We start from the raw sequence: 18113 nt of genomic DNA, 5'->3' as shown, positions 1-18113 counted from the left end.
CTAAACTGAGTCTAAGAACACATAGCGTGTTCGAAACACGTTCAGGTCTCTACCTGGCACTCTTTCTCCGGTATTCCTGACCGGATATGCTTCTGGCAGCTATGCTACTATTTTAAATGGATCTAAATAAAAAAAATTTATTTTATTCACTGAAGCTGGATCTCTTCACTTTCACTTGAACATCCACTGCTGCTTGTTTCTGGAAAACATCCATGGAGTCAAAATCGTCAATACACATGTAGGTAAATTCCCAAAGGGTTATCATTTCCAAAATGGGGTCACTTGAGGGGGGATTCTGCTTTTCTAGCGCTTAGGGGCTCTTTATATGGAATCCGCAAACTAGTCTAGGAAAATCTGCAAATAGCGCTCTGTCCCACCCGAGTCTCTCCATATGGCAAAGTAGTACTGTACAGCTACATATTGGGTATGTCTACATTCAGCAGAAATTGTGGGACAAATTTTGGTGCCATTTTTACCCATTTCCCAGAGCAAAAATGTAAAACTTGGGGCTAACACACAATCTTGGTGGCAAAAATGCAAATGTTTTTTTCTTCACTGCCCAACGGTACAAAAGTCTGTGACACACCTGTGGTGTAAACACTCAGAGGTGTATCTAGCCTTTCCTGCACCCGGGGCAAAGGATCAGTTTGGCGATATATAAATATATTTGCCCCATATAGTGCTACAGAAATGTTGATTATCCCCCATAAGATGCTCCATAAATATATTTGCCCCATACAGTGCTGCAGAAACGTTGATTATGCCCCATTAGATGCTCCATAAATATATTTGCCCCATATAGTGCTGCAGAAACGTTGATTATGCCCCATAAGATGCTCCATAAATATATTTGCCCCATATAGTGCTGCGGAAACGTTGATTATCCCCCATAAGATGCTCTATAAATATATTTGCCCCATACAGTGCTGCAGAAACGTTGATTATGCCCCATAAGATGCTCCAAAAATATATTTGCCCCATATAATGCTGCACAAACGTTGATTATGCCCCATAAGATGCTCCATAAAGACATTTGCCCCATATAAAGCTGCACAAACATTTATTATGCCCCATAAGATGCTCCATAAAGACATTTGCCCCATATAAAGCTGCACAAACATTGATTATGCCCCATAAGATGCTCCATAAATATATTTGCCTCATATAATGCTGCACAAACGTTGATTATGCCCCATAAGATGCTCCATAGACACTTGCCCCATTTGCTGTTGCTGCGATAAAAAAAAAAAAAAATCACATACTCACCTCTCCTTCGCTCAGGCCTCCGGCACTTTCAATATTCACCTGCTCCTCGTTTTGGCGCCGCTCCATCTTCAGCGTCTTCTGCACTGACGTTCAGACAGAGGGCGCGCACTAACCACGTCACCGCGCTCTCTGACGTCACTGAGCGTCACTGCTGAAGACGGAGCAGCGCCGGAACGAGGAGCAGTTGAATATCGTGCAGCGCAGCGCTCCCCTCCCCGTTATACTCACCTGCTCCTGGCGCGGTGCAGTCCCTGCTTCCCCGGCACCGGCAGCTTCTTCCTGTATTGAGCGGTCACCGTTACTGCTCCTTACAGTAATGAATATGCGGCTCCACCCCTATGGGAGGTGGAGCCACATATTCATTACTGTAATGAGCGGTACCATGTGACTGCTCAGTACAGGAAAAAGCTGTGGCGTCGGGGAACCAGAGACCTGCAGGGACCGCGCCGCCAGGAGTAGACGAGTACCACAGTGTGGGGGCGGCAGAATGCCGCTGACGAGGAGCCTCCTTGGACCGCCGCATCATCAGGCGGCGCGCTGGCGCCCCCGTCGGCTGCGCCCGGGGCACATGCCCCGGCTGCCCCCCCTGGATACGCCACTGATGATAACAAAAACAACTCGTAGAAAGCTGAAAATTGACTGAACAAAATCTAAAAATTATAGCAAAAAGGGGCCCAATGGGACTGTCACCCCAGGGCCCACATTGGATTAGTCTATATACACTTTCTTTAGGGGGTCTGCATTTATTTTTTGTGAGGGGATCATGGCGGGCAGTGCCCTTCAGCCTTGGCAATGCTTGTGAGGAAGATTTTAAAGGGAACCTGTCACCACGTTTTTGGAAGATGGGATAAAAATAGCGTTAAATAGGGGCAGAGGTGGGCGTTACATTAGAGTGTTTGTTATGCGTTTATTACCCACCTAAGTTGCCGAAATACCTTTGCAAAGTCTCCGTTTTCGCCTGTCAATCAGGCTAGTCTGGTCAGATGGGCGTTGTCTTCCCCCAGATCTTGTTTAGTTTTCCGTTGGTGGCGTAGTGGTGTGCGCATGCCCAAGGTCCCGAATCCTCTGCCAGGGGATTTCAAAGAGCGCGGTGTCCGTTATTGCATTGGTGATCGGTGGGCGCGGCCATCTTCCTTTGGCCGCGCGTGCGCAGAAGCGGCGCTCTGCTGGCCGCGGCTTCAGGAAAATGGCCGCCGCGATATCCATCTGCGCACGCGCGGCATCCCGCGGCCATTTTCCTGATGCCGCGGCCAGCAGAGCGCCGCTTCTGCGCACGCGCGGCCAAAGGAAGATGGCCGCGCCCACCGATCACCAATGCAGTAACGGACACCGCGCTCTTTGAAATCCCCTGGCAGAGGATTCGGGACCTTGGGCATGCGCACACCACTACGCCACCAACGGAAAACTACGCCAAATCTGGGGGAAGACAACGCCCATCTGACCAGACTAGCCTGATTGACAGGCGAAAACGGAGACTTTGCAAACGTATTTCGGCAACTTAGGTGGGTAATAAACGCATAACAAACACACTAATGTAACGCCCACCTCTGCCCCTATTTAACGCTATTTTTATCCCATCTTCCAAAAACATGGTGACAGGTTCCCTTTAACTAGGTAACTACGTATATTCACCACTAAAGAGTCTATAACTGTTTATTACATTCCAGCCACCTCAGCACAGCACATTACACACTGACTACCCCAAATCCCTGCACTGCACTCATGCACATGCACTGACTGAACAGGACGTCGCTATAGTAACTTGTATACGCGCAGTCTTGTGTATCCATCCGCCGGTCCTACTTCACGTTTGACTAGGACTCATGAGCACTTTGATGAGGTAAAGTGTTAATGTTCTCCACAGGAGCATTTGGATTTTAGCAATCTTTGTATATGAGGAAGAAAAATGCTAAATTCGCCGCGGACTATTTTTCTCCGCGGATGGACATTCGGTTTCTCGTTACTTTCTTGAGTTTTGTACACACAGAGTTGCGGAGGAGGTAAGGAGAGGAGCTGCACCCGCTGACACTCGGCAATGAGACACTCTGTACGACAGTCCCGTGTACAAAAACTGGGCAGGGGTTCTAGGAAATGTCAGATTTGTAGTTTATAACTCAGAATGCATTGCTGTAGGCTTACAAACGGCGAGGCACTACAATTCCCAGCATGTATCGTGATACAAACGTAGCCTGTGCCAGAGGGTGAAAAAAAAGACTAAATATAAAGAATTGCGCATTAGTACGACGCATTCTGTAATTTTATAAAAGTTCCTGTAAATTTTACTTGGGGGGGGGGGGGGCATTTTGCAAGGTTGATGATAAATGTGTCGCTTGGGGGGGGGGGCATTTTGCAAGGTTGATGATAAATGTGTCGTCTCCTTTCCTGCCGCCTCCGATAGTTCATTTCTGCTCTTCAGCTTTTTCCTCCCATTCTTCTAGAGTCCTGATTTTTTTTATTCCTCCATTTTTTTGAAGTGGACTTACCCATAGGAGTTTTTTTTTTTTGTTCGCTGATAAAATTGTCATGTAGCATGTTTAGTCAGAACTTTGTAATAAAAAAAATTGGGTTTGTGTGGCCTGGCAATTTTGCTAGAGCCTTAAAGGGAACCTGTCACCTGAATTTGGCGGGACCAGTTTTGGGTCATATGGGTGGGGTTTTCGGGTGTTTGATTCACCCTTTCCTTACCCGCTGGCTGCATGCTGGCCGCAATATTGGATTGAAGTTCATTCTCTGTCCTCCGGAGTACACGCCTGCGGGTTCCCTTTAACTTTTTTTTGAGCTAGCTGGGGATAATGTTGACAGTTGTGTTCTCAACTGATCAGAGCGAGAGCAGGCGGCAGCTGATGGGATGACTACTCCTATCAGCCTACACCTGCTGCCGCTAATAACGAGAGCAGGCGTTATCTGATGGGATGACTACTCCTATCAGCCAACACATGCTGCCGCTAATAACGAGAGCAGGCGTTATCTGATGGGACTACTCCTATCAGCCTACGCCTGCTGCCGCTAATAACAACGAGAGCAGGCGTCATCTGATGGGATGACTACTCCTATCAGCCAACACCTGCTGCCGCTAATAACAATGAGACCAGGCGTCATCTGATGGGATGACTACTCCTATCAGCCAACACCTGCTGCCGCCAATAACAGTGAGAGCAGGCGTCATCTGATGGGATGACTCCTATCAGCCTACACCTGCTGCCGCTAATAACAATGAGAGCAGGCATCATCTGATGGGATGACTACTCCTATCAGCCTACACCTGCTGCCGCTAATAACAATGAGAGCAGGCGTCATCTGATGGGACTACTACTCCTATCAGCCTACACCTGCTGCCGCTAATTAATAACAATGAGACCAGGCGTCATCTGATGGGTTGACTACTCCTATCAGCCAACACCTGCTGCCGCTAATAACGAGAGCAGGCGTTATCTGATGGGACTACTCCTATCAGCCTACGCCTGCTGCCGCTAATAACAACGAGAGCAGGCGTCATCTGATGGGACGACTACTCCTATCAGCCAACACCTGCTGCCGCTAATAACAATGAGACCAGGCGTCATCTGATGGGATGACTACTCCTATCAGCCAACACCTGCTGCCGCTAATAACAGAGCAGGCGTCATCTGATGGGATGACTACTATCAGCCTACACCTGCTGCCGCTAATAACAATGAGAGCAGGCGTCATCTGATGGGACTGCTACTCCTATCAGCCTACACCTGCTGCCGCTAATAATGAGAGCAGGCGTCATCTGATGGGAGTACTACTCCTATCAGCCAACACCTGCTGCCGCTAATAACAATGAGAGCAGGCGTCATCTGATGGGATGACTACTCCTATCAGCCTACAACTGCTGCCGCTAATAACAATGAGAGCAGGTGGTGGCTGATGAATATTCAACAGCTTCCACTTGTGCTATAAATTAATAAAAAAACAGCATGGGTTTCTCTGTATTTTTGCTAACCAGCCAGGCAAAATTGACAACTGAGCCCTGCAACCCTCATCTATCAGTGTTACCAAGGCTGGTTATCTAGAATAGAGGGGTCCACACGCCATATTTATTTAACTAAATAATGTAAAATACGGTAACCGGCGTGGGGTCCCCCCATTTTTTGACAACCAGCCTTGCTAAAGCAGACAGCTGGGGGCTGGTGTTCTCAGGCTGGTAAGGGGTCCCCCCAGCCTAAAACTAGCAGCCCATAGCCTCCCAGAAAAGGCACATCTTTTATATGCGCCAATTCTGGTGGTTTGCCCGGCTCTTCCCACTTGCCCTGTGGTGGTGGTGAGTGGGGTTGATGTTGCCTTTGAATATAATTCTCAATATTCTGATGAGAGCGGTCTTCAGCACCCGGCGACGAGGAACTAGCGCTAACAGTACCGCTGCTTCCCAGGTGCTGGTACGTGTCTCACTGATGACACGTATGTGATCCCCGTGCATGTCGTTTTGCGGCCCGTGCTGCACGTAAAACCGGACATGTCAGCGTATTTGTCCAGGGACACACGTTCTGTGGAAACACCCTGAGATATGCACAGACTCATTCCCTTGAATGGGTCTACATGTGTAAATGTCTCTGGTACGTGTTAAAACTGTCACCACATGTACCCGGCACACTGACATCTAAAAGAACCCTTAGAGACCAAAAAAAGTTTAAAAAAGCCAAAATATGAAAGTGACTTTCAGGTTGTGTGCACGCATTGCAGACTTGGTGCATTTTTGTCTCTTTTTTTCCTGCATGGATTTGTGGCAAAACCTGATGATGGCAAAGTGAATGAGAAATCTGAAGTGTCATGCACACGTTTAGTATTTTTGGCTTGCTAATTTGGTGCAGAAAATAATCTGCAGCATGTCAATTCTCTGTGCGTTTTTGACAGCGTTTTTCAATTTACGTCACTCCAATCAAAAACGCGCGTTTTTGCAGCTGCTTTTGCCCTGCCAAGAGATGCAGAAATGGTGCACGTGCCCTAGTGATCAGAACCTGTGATCATCTGATTGTACAAATAAAGATCTGTGGGGGGCTTCACTAGAGCTCCAAACTGGCAGTGTAGGGATCCTTTATTAATGACAACCCTGTAATGGGGTCACGGCATAAAGTGAGGGGCCTCCACCAGACTTGCGCCACTAAAATACCACAGTCAGAAATTTACAGCGACATTTAGGAATAAAACAGCAGCGATCAAAATTAGCTCCAGTTGCTTCCATTAGAAGCAGGTGCCAGCTGTATAACACAGCCGACATCCGCCTTTTCCCTACATCCATACCGTAACATAATAGGTTGGATTTTAAATCTGCAGATTGTCAATATATGCTGGGGATTCCCATCCTTTGCAAAACAAAAGGCGAGAGCTGTACTAAATCTGCAGAATATCCACAACTAAATCCGTATTTGCCACTTCGGAAAGTGCAAAGTGAATCATCCGGTGATTGTCTGAGCTGCATTTCTAGCATTTCCTATGTGTCAAGAAAGTGCGAGTATAGTCTTTTTATGTTTTTTTTTTTTAAACCGTATGCTCTTTTTACCAAAGAATGTTGTCCTCTAGATAACCCATTTAAACAACAATCCAAATATGTTTGCAAAAGGGGTTTTTGTTGAAAAAAACATACCACAACTGTAATATGTAAGCTCCTGGGCACAACTGCTACACTCCAGACTTACAACTATTCATACATTATAGAATACAATTCCTATTACGGTAAATTGGCAGCCAGGTGTAATGCAATGATCAGTAGACTATAAAGTGCATTGCAGCTGTATTTATTTTTCCATGTGGCGGTTACAACTGTATAGTTTTGCTCACTATTCCCCCTCCTTATTATGCTCAGTGGCTCCACCGCTTGGGCACCCTGAGTATTCTCACTTCCGTGCATGTGTTGTCAGGTAATCTGGCTGCTGGGAGCTCCCTGTAGTGGCCAGTCTGAGTATTGCTCCTTTGCAGTGACATCATTTTGGCCATACATTACGTCGGGGTGACCACATTTTCTGGGTACGTAAGCTGTATTTCATTGAGTCTGAGACCACCGCTAACACGTTTGGCTTTTTCTCCTTAGAGTGAAAAAAGGGATAAGCAGTCAACCATTTGATTATGGTAGACTATTTGGCCTCCCCTTCTTAAAGGGGTTAGTCAGTTTCTGTACTTTTTTCCTGATATGTTGTAAAAAAAACAAAACAAAAAAACAAAACAAAACCCAAACCATTCTTTACTCACCCTCTCAGGATCCAGCACTGAGTTTCCACTGCTACCCCGGGCTCACTTGGCTGGTGCAGGACGTCACTTCGACAATGCTGCAGCCAATCACTGACTGACTGCAGCTATGTTGATGTACTGTCACTACTAAAGCCAAGTAATGAAGCCTGGACTGTGTGCACTCCCAGGCTTCTAGCAGAGGTAGTAATCTGGCCATCTGCAGAGCAGTGCTTGCAGCCCAGTGGTCAACACTGCAGCTTTGCAGCGCTGGGGTCCTGTGATCAGATCCCGCCAAGAAAAACATCTACAAAGGAGTTTGTATGTTCTCCCCGTGTTTGCGTGGGTTTCCACCAGGTTCTCCGGTTTCCTCCCACACTCCAAAGACAAACTAATAGGGAATCTTGATTGTGAGCCTCAGTGGGGACAGTGATATTGATGTCTGTAAAGCGCTGCGGAATAGAGCTGAGCGAGTATGTTAGGAATCAGTTGCCGAATCTGAATTTGCCATATTGGTTCCATTTTGGAACCCTATTTGTGCCAAATTTATGTTTGATGATCGGTTCTGAACATATTCGTTCATTTCTACTCCTATTGACTCCAATGACGCTCGGCTGTGTTCGGCGAATATTGCAAAAACATTGTTAGGCCGATCATAATCGCGACCGAATGTTGAAAAAATGCGCTCAACTCTACTGCAGAATAGGATGGTGCTATATAATTTAAAATAAATAAATCAGTCCTGCTGCCTTTGTTTTGGGCAGCATTAATCCTATGACAGATTCACTTTAAGGCCATATCCTATGTAGTATAAACGTTGTATTTTTTCGATTGCAGTTTTTGTGCAGTTAACAGTCCAAGCAAAGGGGATGTGATTTAATAAAAACTCCTTGTCACTCAGCATTTAAAAGGGGTACTCTCCAGGATCCTATCCCAATATGTAGTAGGTGTAATAATAATAATATTAGTAAATGCTTCCAATTAGAAGAGTAGTATAGTTCTTCTGATTTGCTATGTCTCTTTCCTCATGTGTAGTCATTGCAGGACCTTAAGTATCGATGGTTACGACCACTGATATAGTGATAACTAGTTGGTAGTGGTCGTAACCATGGATACCTATGGTCCTGCAATGCCTACACATGAGGAAAGAGATATAACGAACCCGAAGAACTATACTGCATTTCTAATAGGAAGTATTTACTAATTATTATTATTACATTATTGGGATAGGATCTTGGAGATGGGAATACCTCTTTAAAGACTTTGTTGAACTACACTTTTATGGGGAGACTGAAAAAGTACATTGAAGAAAAGCAATTGCGTTTTAAGTGTGGAGTCCCAGCATTTCTGCACTAAAAAAAATTGAATTACAAACTGATGCATCAAAACTGCATCAAAAAAGCATCAAGAAAAGCAATGATAACTGCACAAAACTCAGCAAATTGCTCTTGCATTTTTTGTTGTGTAGAACTTTAGAAAACATAACAAATGCAGCAGGAAAAAAATATTTCAGCACGTGGGAACATGGCCTAAGGGTAGCTTCCGATGTACGGTTATTTGCCTTCGTTTTTACATGCAATTTTTCATGGTAATTTTCTTTCAATGAATTAAATACAACTAGTATTGCTGATATGGAGCCTGTTAGTGGTTCTGATCATTCTCAATATTTAGGTAAAAACATTTTCTCTGAGACTATTTTTCCATATCTTTACATTAGAAATGCCAAATCGTATACTTCCATCCTATGATCTTTCTCCATTCGGAGCGTCTATGATTGGCTCTTCCTTTCTGTTTGCAGCTGACGACACGTCCTCGGATCTTGCTTCAGAGGAGATGATGGCTGCAGAATCTGAAGACTACGACAGCGGTGTCCCTACCGACAATGAATCCAGATCCCAGCAAAGAACATTGGCATCAGGAAAGGAAGATTTGTCGGATTATGGAACTGATTGCTCCTCTCCGGAGATAGGGAAAGTGCGGTTTGAGAAAGATAGGCCATGTGAGGCCGAGAGTCAAGTGACCACCGATGGTTTAATACAAGAGGCTAAAGAAGCACGTGGTGTGCCTGCAAGTAGAGATTTACAAGATAAGCCCCACACAGTGACTTGCACAGTTACCATCAGCTTTGCCATCCCGTCACCACCCAAAAAAGGTCATTTTTATTCCCATATAGAAAAGTAACATGCTTGGTCTGTTCTCTTTAATGGGATATTCCCATCTCAGCCATTCATAGCTGTAAATGTTTCTGGCCACGTCATCAGGACTATGGAAATGCAAAGTCCAAGGACTACACTCTTTCCATAACTCCCATAGAAGTGGTTAGGAGTTGCTGAAACAACTCGGCACAGTGTAGCCGCTTCTGATGATTCTGTCATCCCGACTGCTGTGGCCGCCGCCGAGACAGATATTCCTATCTTATCCATGTGTGGTTGAGATGGGAATACCCTAATAATATACATGTCCGTATGGTGGTATATGTCTTTATGCTTTTATTTTTTAATTCTCTTTTCAACAAGCTTTTAATGATACATATACACCTAGAGGCTATGTGCACACGTTGTGGATTTTGCTGCTGTTTCGCAGCGGATCTGCAGCTGCAGCTTTCCATGCATTTACAGTACAATGGAAACCGCAATCCGCAGTGCACATGCTGCAGAAAAAAACGCGCGGAAACGCTGCGGGTTACATTCCGCAGCATGTCAATTCTTTGTGCGGAGTCCGCTGCGGTTTACACCTGCTCCACAATAGGAATCCGCAGGTGTAAACCGCAGGTGGAATCCTCATAAAAACCGCGGTAAATCCGCAGGTAAAATGCAGTGCCTTTTACCTGCAGATTTCTAAAATCTGCAGCTCTCAAAAATACGTGTGCACATAGCCTAAGCCTCATTCACACATCCATGTTTAAACACATACGTGAAAAAAAGTGCATCAATGAGTCACCCGTGTGTCCGTTTTTACCATCAGTGTGGTCATCAGTGTTTTTCACAATTGATAAAGAAATAAATGACAAAGCTTCTGTACTTTGCAATGTTAAAAACAGACGGCACACGGACTTGTATGCCATCCATGTGCGCTATTTGTTTTTCACGGACCCATAGACTTCTTTTGGTCCTTGTCATCCATGCTGCCGAAAAAAAAACCGGACATGTCTCCATGTGTTTTGCACAGACCCACATTCTATTTAAAAACTCAGATGTGTGAACAGCACCACAGACTATAAAGGGTACATGTGGTATTTGTGAAAAAAGCAGGCACAACACGTACTTACAGCACGTACTTGCAGCACAGATGTGTGAATGAGGCTCACGTTGCATTTTGCTTTGTTAGTGACTCCGTCGGGTCTTATCTCAGGAAAATGGGATCCGGATTTATGCGCTGTCAAGGCCATTGACTGCAATAATGCAGATGGAGTCACTGCCGTATCTGACTGATGCTCATGCCAAGACGTGGTAACTGTGTTTTGAAGCCTGCCTCTAATGGGCGGATACAGCTGATGCATAGTGTCCGACAGAGCATGCAGTGATTTTGTCTGCTTTTTTTTTTGTACAGTCAATGGCCTCTGCAGTGCATACGCCTGAGTCCCGTTGTTTTCGTCTTCAGACATTAGCACCAACTGAGCCACTGACTGTAGGGTAAAACGCGTTGTGAACATGATGTATGAGACTATGGAACTCTCTGCCGTATGATGTTGTAATGAGTGATTCCTTACTTAAATTTAAGAGGGGACTGGATGCCTTTCTTGAAAAGTATAATGTTACAGGGTATATACACTAGATTCCTTGATAGGGCGTTGATCCAGGGAACTAGTCTGATTGCCGTATGTGGAGCCGGGAAGGAATTTTTTCCCCAGTGGGGAGCTTACTCTTTGCCACATGGGTTTTTTTTTGCCTTCCTCTGGATCAACATGTTAGGGCATGTTAGGTTAGGCTATGGGTTGAACTAGATGGACTTAAAGTCTTCCTTCAACCTTAATAACTATGTTACTATGTATTGAAACATACTGTTAGGCCGGGTGCACACGATCCGGAACTTGCAATGCTCTGGACGCAGCTCGTGTTCGCTAGGTCTAAATAGCTGGTGTCTGTTGAGCCCAGGTAAATCCGCATGTGTTCACTGAACTGTGCGGATTCACTGCGTTCAATACATTCTAGGGGTGAAATTTCTGTTGCGGAGACTAGTGTCTCTGCAAGAGAAATTGACATGCTGCAGTCTGGAAAGGCACGCCGTATGTCAGTCTCTGCGGGTGTCTGTGGACGCATAGTGGACATGGGATTTCTTGAGATCCCATCCACTATGCTGTAACATCTGGCCGCTGCGGGTTTGACGCTGCATAAGTATGTCAAACTTGCAGCAACTCCGGATTGTTTGCACATACCCTTATACTTCTCAACATGTCTCCCATGGATAATGGACAAATAAAATGTGTACAACTTTCATATGTTGTTTGAAACCAAAAAACGTGATCAACTATGTTTTTTGTACATCCCAAAAATGCAGTAAGATGTAAATCTGAAAAAACAAGCCAAAGTCAAAATAACATTTTTTTAAACGATGTCTTTCCCTTTTGATATCTGCTGTATACATGTGAATACAGTTTTTTTTGCAATTCAGGCATATACATCCGATGGAATGGACTATACAAATGTGAACCTCGCCATACAGAGGTATGCACCGCGCGGTGTAGGTTTATTTTACAAACTGTTATTAGTGACGTTTCCCAGTGTATACTGGGCCTATACAGTGACCTATACAGTGAAATGCTCTGCTGTCTTCTGTCAAAGTTGTACATGAGGAGATCCTCATAAAATATACCTCTGGCGAAGGGTCTAAACGTGATGTGAACAGAAGCCAATTGTGTTTCTCTGAGCAGCTCTGTTTGTCCTTTATCCCTCCTCACTGTGTTTTATCGTTTCTGTAGAAGACAATATATGCAATGCTGACGGTAAAGGAAAAGGCCACAGTAAGGCCCCCAAGAACGTCATTGAAGCTCCAAAAGCCCAGAAATATTTCCACTTTGAATATTTTCTCCTCCCTGAAGACACAGAACCCACCAAAGTGGACGTAGTCATGTTTGGGGTTGTGGCCAAGCTGTACATGGAGCATGAGACTCGGGTAAGAATAATATGTTGAATAATAATTACATTTTATATTGTCCGGCAGATTAAAGTTGATTTACTTTCCATAGGGATCTTATCATACCATTGGGATGCAAATTAGAGCAAAGTCTTGTGTGTATGGGGGCCCCCAAATCTACCTTTAATGATACCGGAAGCATAGGGCATGTTAAATTATAACAACCAATTCTTTTTTTCTCATAGGAGATAACTGCCGCCATTAGGGCTTTCTAGATGTGACATACTGCCATATCTTTATTTAACCACTGTAGTTGGGCTTCATAAGATCTCCAAGATGGGAATCTTCAGTAACCCCCCACCTGCCATGGCAACCCATCTGCACCCTATGACCACGTCGCAAGTGGGCTGAAGGGTGACAAAACAGACACACCACAAGGGTCAAATGCTGTTAGAGAAATGGTAAAACATCGGTGATTGCTGCTGTGAGAGGCAGGTGCCGGATGTATAACACAGCCAGCACCTGCTCTATGTGATGCAGGCTCAGTTCCTGAGCCGACACCTGTCCTGTGTGGTGCGGGCTAAGCTCCTGAGCCGGCACCTGCCCTGTGTGGTGCGGGCTAAGCTCCTGAGCCGGCACCTGCCCTGTGTGGTGCGGGCTAAGCTCCAGAGCCGGCACCTGTCCTGTGTGGTACGGGCTAAGCTCCTGAGCCAGCACCTGTCTTGTGTGGTGCGGCCTAAGCTCCTGAACCGGCACCTACCCTGTGTGGTGCAGGCTCAGCTCCTGAGCCGGCACCTGTCCTGTGTGGTGCGGGTTTAGCTACTGAACCAGCACCTGTCCTGTGGTCCGGGCTCAGCTCCTGAACCGGCACCTACCCTATGTGGTGCAGGCTTAGCTCCTGAGCCAGCACCTGTCTTGTGTGGTGCGGCCTAAGCTCCTGAACCGGCACCTACCCTGTGTGGTGCAGGCTCAGCTCCTGAGCCGGCACCTGTCCTGTGTGGTTTGGGCTTAGCTCCTGAGCCGGCACCTGACCTGTGTGGTGCGGGCTCAGCTCCTGAGCTGACACCTGTCCTGTGTGGCATGGGCTAAGCTCCTGAACCGGCACCTGCCCTGTGTGGTGCGGGCTAAGCTCCTGAGCCGGCACCTGCCCTGTGTGGTGCGGGCTAAGCTCCAGAGCCGGCACCTGTCCTGTGTGGTACGGGCTAAGCTCCTGAGCCAGCACCTGTCTTGTGTGGTGCGGCCTAAGCTCCTGAACCGGCACCTACCCTGTGTGGTGCAGGCTCAGCTCCTGAGCCGGCACCTGTCCTGTGTGGTGCGGGTTTAGCTACTGAACCAGCACCTGTCCTGTGTGGTCCGGGCTCAGCTCCTGAACCGGCACCTACCCTATGTGGTGCAGGCTTAGCTCCTGAGCCAGCACCTGTCTTGTGTGGTGCGGCCTAAGCTCCTGAACCGGCACCTACCCTGTGTGGTGCAGGCTCAGCTCCTGAGCCGGCACCTGTCCTGTGTGGTTTGGGCTTAGCTCCTGAGCCGGCACCTGACCTGTGTGGTGCGGGCTCAGCTCCTGAGCTGACACCTGTCCTGTGTGGCATGGGCTAAGCTCCTGAACCGGCGCCCGTCCTGTGTCATGCGGGAGTAATAAAGTGTTATAAATCGGGCAGCAGTTAAAGTTAACATGCAGGTGATTTATGTGGTCCAAGACTACAGGAAACAAATTAGAGAAAGGTTCCATCATTAGAAAAATCTTTGTTTTTCAATGAAGCAGAGCCTGGCTCAGAAGCTGGCGGAGGCCTTATCCATGTTGCAGTGTTTTAAAGTAAAACAGATATTTGTAATGATGGCGAGTGCCGAACGAAGTGCATATGTAGGTTGAAACTATGAAAGCCCCTGTTCAATAGCAAATAGCATACTGTGAGGCAGTGACAGGGTGTTATAATAATAATAATTTTTATTTATATAGCGCCAACATATTCCGCAGCGCTTTACAACTTATAGAGGGGACTTTTACAGACAATAGACATTATAGCATAACAGAAATCACAGTTCAAAATAGATACCAGGAGGAATGAGGGCCCTGCTCGCAAGCTTACAAACTATGAGGAAAAGGGGAGACACGAGAGGTGGATGGTAACAATTGCCTTAATTATTTGGACCAGCCATAGTGTAAGGCTCGGGTGTTCATGTAAAGCTGCATGAACCAGTTAACTGCCTAAGTATGTAGCAGTACAGACACAGAGTGCTATTAACTGCATAAAGTGTATGAGAACACGATGCGAGGAACCTGATTATGTGTTTTGTTTTTTTTTCTATTTTTAATAGGCCACACAGGGATAGTTAGGTTAATGCATTGAGGCGGTAGGCCAGTCTGAACAAATGTGTTTTTAGGGCACGCTTAAAACTGTGGGGATTGGGGATTAATCGTATTAACCTAGGTAGTGCATTCCAAAGAATCGGCGCAGCACGTGTAAAGTCTTGGAGACGGGAGTGGGAGGTTCTGATTATTGAAGATGCTAACCTGAGGTCATTAGCGGAGCGGAGGGCAAGGGTAGGGTGGTAGACTGAGACCAGAGAGGAGATGTAGGGTGGTGCTGAGCCATGGAGTGTTTTGTGGATGAGGGTAGTAGTTTTGTACTGGATTCTGGAGTGGATGGGTAGCCAGTGTAATGACTGGCACAAGGTAGAGGCATCGGTGTAACGGTTTGTGAGGAATATGATCCTGGCAGCAGCATTCAGGACAGATTGGAGCGGGGAGAGTTTGGTAAGAGGGAGGCCGATTAGTAGAGAGTTACAATAGTCCAGACGGGAATGAATAAGAGAAACAGTGAGAGTTTTTGCAGAGTCGAAAGTAAGAAAAGGGCGAATTCTAGAAATGTTTTTGAGATGCAGATAAGAAGAGCGAGCCAGTGATCGGATGTGGGGGGTGAATGAAAGCTCGGAATCAAGGATGACCCCAAGGCAGCGGGCATGTTGCTTTGGAGTAATGATTGAACCGCACACGGAGGTGGCAATGTCAGGCAAAGGTAGGTTAGTAGAGGGAGAGAACACAAGGAGTTCAGTTTTTGACAGGTTCAGTTTCAGATAGAGGGAGGACATGATGTTAGAGACAGCGGTAAGACAATCACTGGTGTTTTCTAAGAAGGTCGGAGTGAAAGCAGGAGAAGAGGTGTATAATTGGGTGTCGTCAGCATAGAGATGGTACTGGAACCCAAATCTACTGATTGTTTGTCCAATAGGGGCAGTATACAAAGAGAAGAGGAGGGGGCCTAGGACTGATCCTTGAGGAACCCCAACAGTAAGGGGAAGGTGAGAGGAGGAAGAACCAGCAAAACATACAGTGAAGGATCGGTCAGAGAGATAGGAGGAGAACCAAGAGAGAACGGTGTCCTTAATGCCGATGGAGCGGAGCATAGTGAGGAGGAGCTGATGATCCACAGTATTGAATGCTGCGGAGAGTTCCAAGAGAATTAGCATGGAGTAGTGACCATTAGATTTAGCTGTTAGTAGGTCATTAGAGACTTTAGTGAGGGCAGTTTCAGTAGAGTGTAAAGAGCGGAAGCCAGATTGAAGAGGGTGTTATATGCGAGGGTTGCTATGTGTCCCCCAGGATGCACATAGAAGTGTATCAAGGCCACTGGAGTGCATTGCAGTCACAGGCATAGCTGTGATTGCAGTGCAAAATAAAAGTAAGTGTGGTCTTGGACAAGCTATTTGCCCAAGGCAGATTTAAGAAAACCCAGCATGGGCTTTTATTTTTGGAGCAAACTACAGGATGGTAGTGGGGCAGTTTGCTCCCTCCAGGCCGAGTCTTACAAGTGGCCCATGGCCACCCTGCAGCAAAGGGTTGGGTGTGTGAGTCTTGGTTTTCAAACTGCAGAGCAGGTGGCTCTGCAAGGTTGAGCCTGTGTAAACAGAGCCAAGCGAAGCCAAAAGGGCTGGCACCCCTCAGCATTACATGGTGGTGCAGTTGCCCACAGCAACCGAACCCGGATACAGACTCTCTTGATTCCCGGCTGCGATCCGGAGGATACCATTTGTTTTCCGTTTGTGAGTACGTTGGACATTAAAGTCACTTTGTTTCCTTTGGTCACTCCCTGTATGTCACACTGCACCAACCCTGCTGCACTACAATACATATTTCACAACTTTGAAAGACAGGAAAGAGGTACACATACTGTGGCATGAAAGCCACTTCCCTAACCCCGGACAGTCCTTTGTATGTGAACACACAGAACTGTTGCTCCTAGTGCAGCCTATTAGTGTTCACACACTTTTATGGTCCCCACAGTACTCTTTATACAGTAAGATGCCCCCACCGTCCCCCACACATAGTATAATGCCCCAACAGTGCTTACCAAAATATATTATGCCCTTACAGACACACTCATCACACTGTATGACGCCCCCACAGTGTGCACATACAGCTTTGCTATATATACTGTAGCGTTTCACCCACTACGTGTCTTGGGGGACTGTTATGATCTGGTGACCTTGGAGCCGCATGAAAACTTTCTCTGGAGTCGGTGGAACCCGTACTGACCGCAAATCCTGAACTAACACCGCAACTAGAAGTAGCCGTGGGGTGTGCCTAACAAACCCTAGACACCTCGACACAGCCGGAGGACTAAATACCCCTATAGATGGAAATAGGAATGCTATCTTACCTCAGAGCAGACCCCCAAAGGATAGGCAGCCCCCCACGAATAATGACTGTGAGTAGGAGAAGAATAGACACACGCAGGTAGAAAACAGGATTCAGCAAAAGAGGCCACTCTAGCTAAATAGGAAAGGATAGGACAGATTACTAAGCGGTCAGTATTAAAACCCTTCCAAAAATATCCACAACAGATAATACAAAAAGTTCCACAATCTAACTAAAGACATGGAATGTATATCTGCCACTCCAGAGAATCCAACAAGACTGAGAAAATACTGACACAGTCTAAGCTGGACAAGAAAACACAAAGAATAGCACTGAATTGTGAAGCACACAGCATGTGAGCCACAGAAAAAAAAAACAGACACTTATCTTTGCTGATTTGGCAGAAAGGCAGGAGGAACCAGACAGAGGTCCATAACCTCCCAACAACAATTGACAACTGGCAAGGACTAATAAATCCTGCACACCTAAATACCCCAGTCAGAACTGCAATCAGCAGACACACCTGACCAGGACTGCAACCCAGGAACAACTGCATTACCACCTACTACCACCGGAGGGAACCCAAAAGCAGAATTCACAACAGTACCCTCCCCTTGAGGAGGGGTCACCGAACCCTCACCAGCACCCCCAGGCCGATCAGGACGAGCCAGATAAAAGGCACGGACCAGATCAGCAGTATGGACATCAAAAGCAAAAACCCAAGAATTATCCTCCTGGCCATAACCCTTCCATTTGACAAGGTACTGAAGCCTCTGCCTCGAAAAACGAGAATCCAAAATCTTCTCAACCACATACTCCAACTCCCCATCAACCAAAACAGGGGCCGGAGGATCAACAGAGGGAACAACGGGCACCACATATTTCCGCAATAAAGATCTATGGAAGACATTATGGATAGCAAAAGAGGCCGGAAGCGCCAATCGAAAAGACACCG

At 46.4% G+C, this 18113-nt stretch overlaps 1 protein-coding gene across 1 annotated transcript in view; it reads left to right on the top strand.

Annotated features, from left to right (window-relative positions):
* Positions 1-3164: 3164 nt before the first annotated feature.
* The window catches only part of CFAP92 (cilia and flagella associated protein 92 (putative)), a 119599-nt gene continuing 104650 nt past the window's right edge, over positions 3165-18113 (top strand). The window contains exons 1-3 of the mRNA XM_077278598.1: positions 3165-3266; positions 9248-9601; positions 12368-12561. Of these exons, the coding sequence (XP_077134713.1) occupies positions 9283-9601; positions 12368-12561 (513 nt within the window). The 5' untranslated portion in view covers positions 3165-3266; positions 9248-9282. The remainder of the gene's footprint in view (positions 3267-9247; positions 9602-12367; positions 12562-18113) is intronic.

This window comes from Ranitomeya variabilis, chromosome 8 (genome assembly GCF_051348905.1).
Source record: "Ranitomeya variabilis isolate aRanVar5 chromosome 8, aRanVar5.hap1, whole genome shotgun sequence".
NCBI lineage: Eukaryota > Metazoa > Chordata > Amphibia > Anura > Dendrobatidae > Ranitomeya > Ranitomeya variabilis.
Note: the sequence above shows the minus strand (reverse complement) of the source record. Positions and strands in the feature narration are given on the sequence as shown.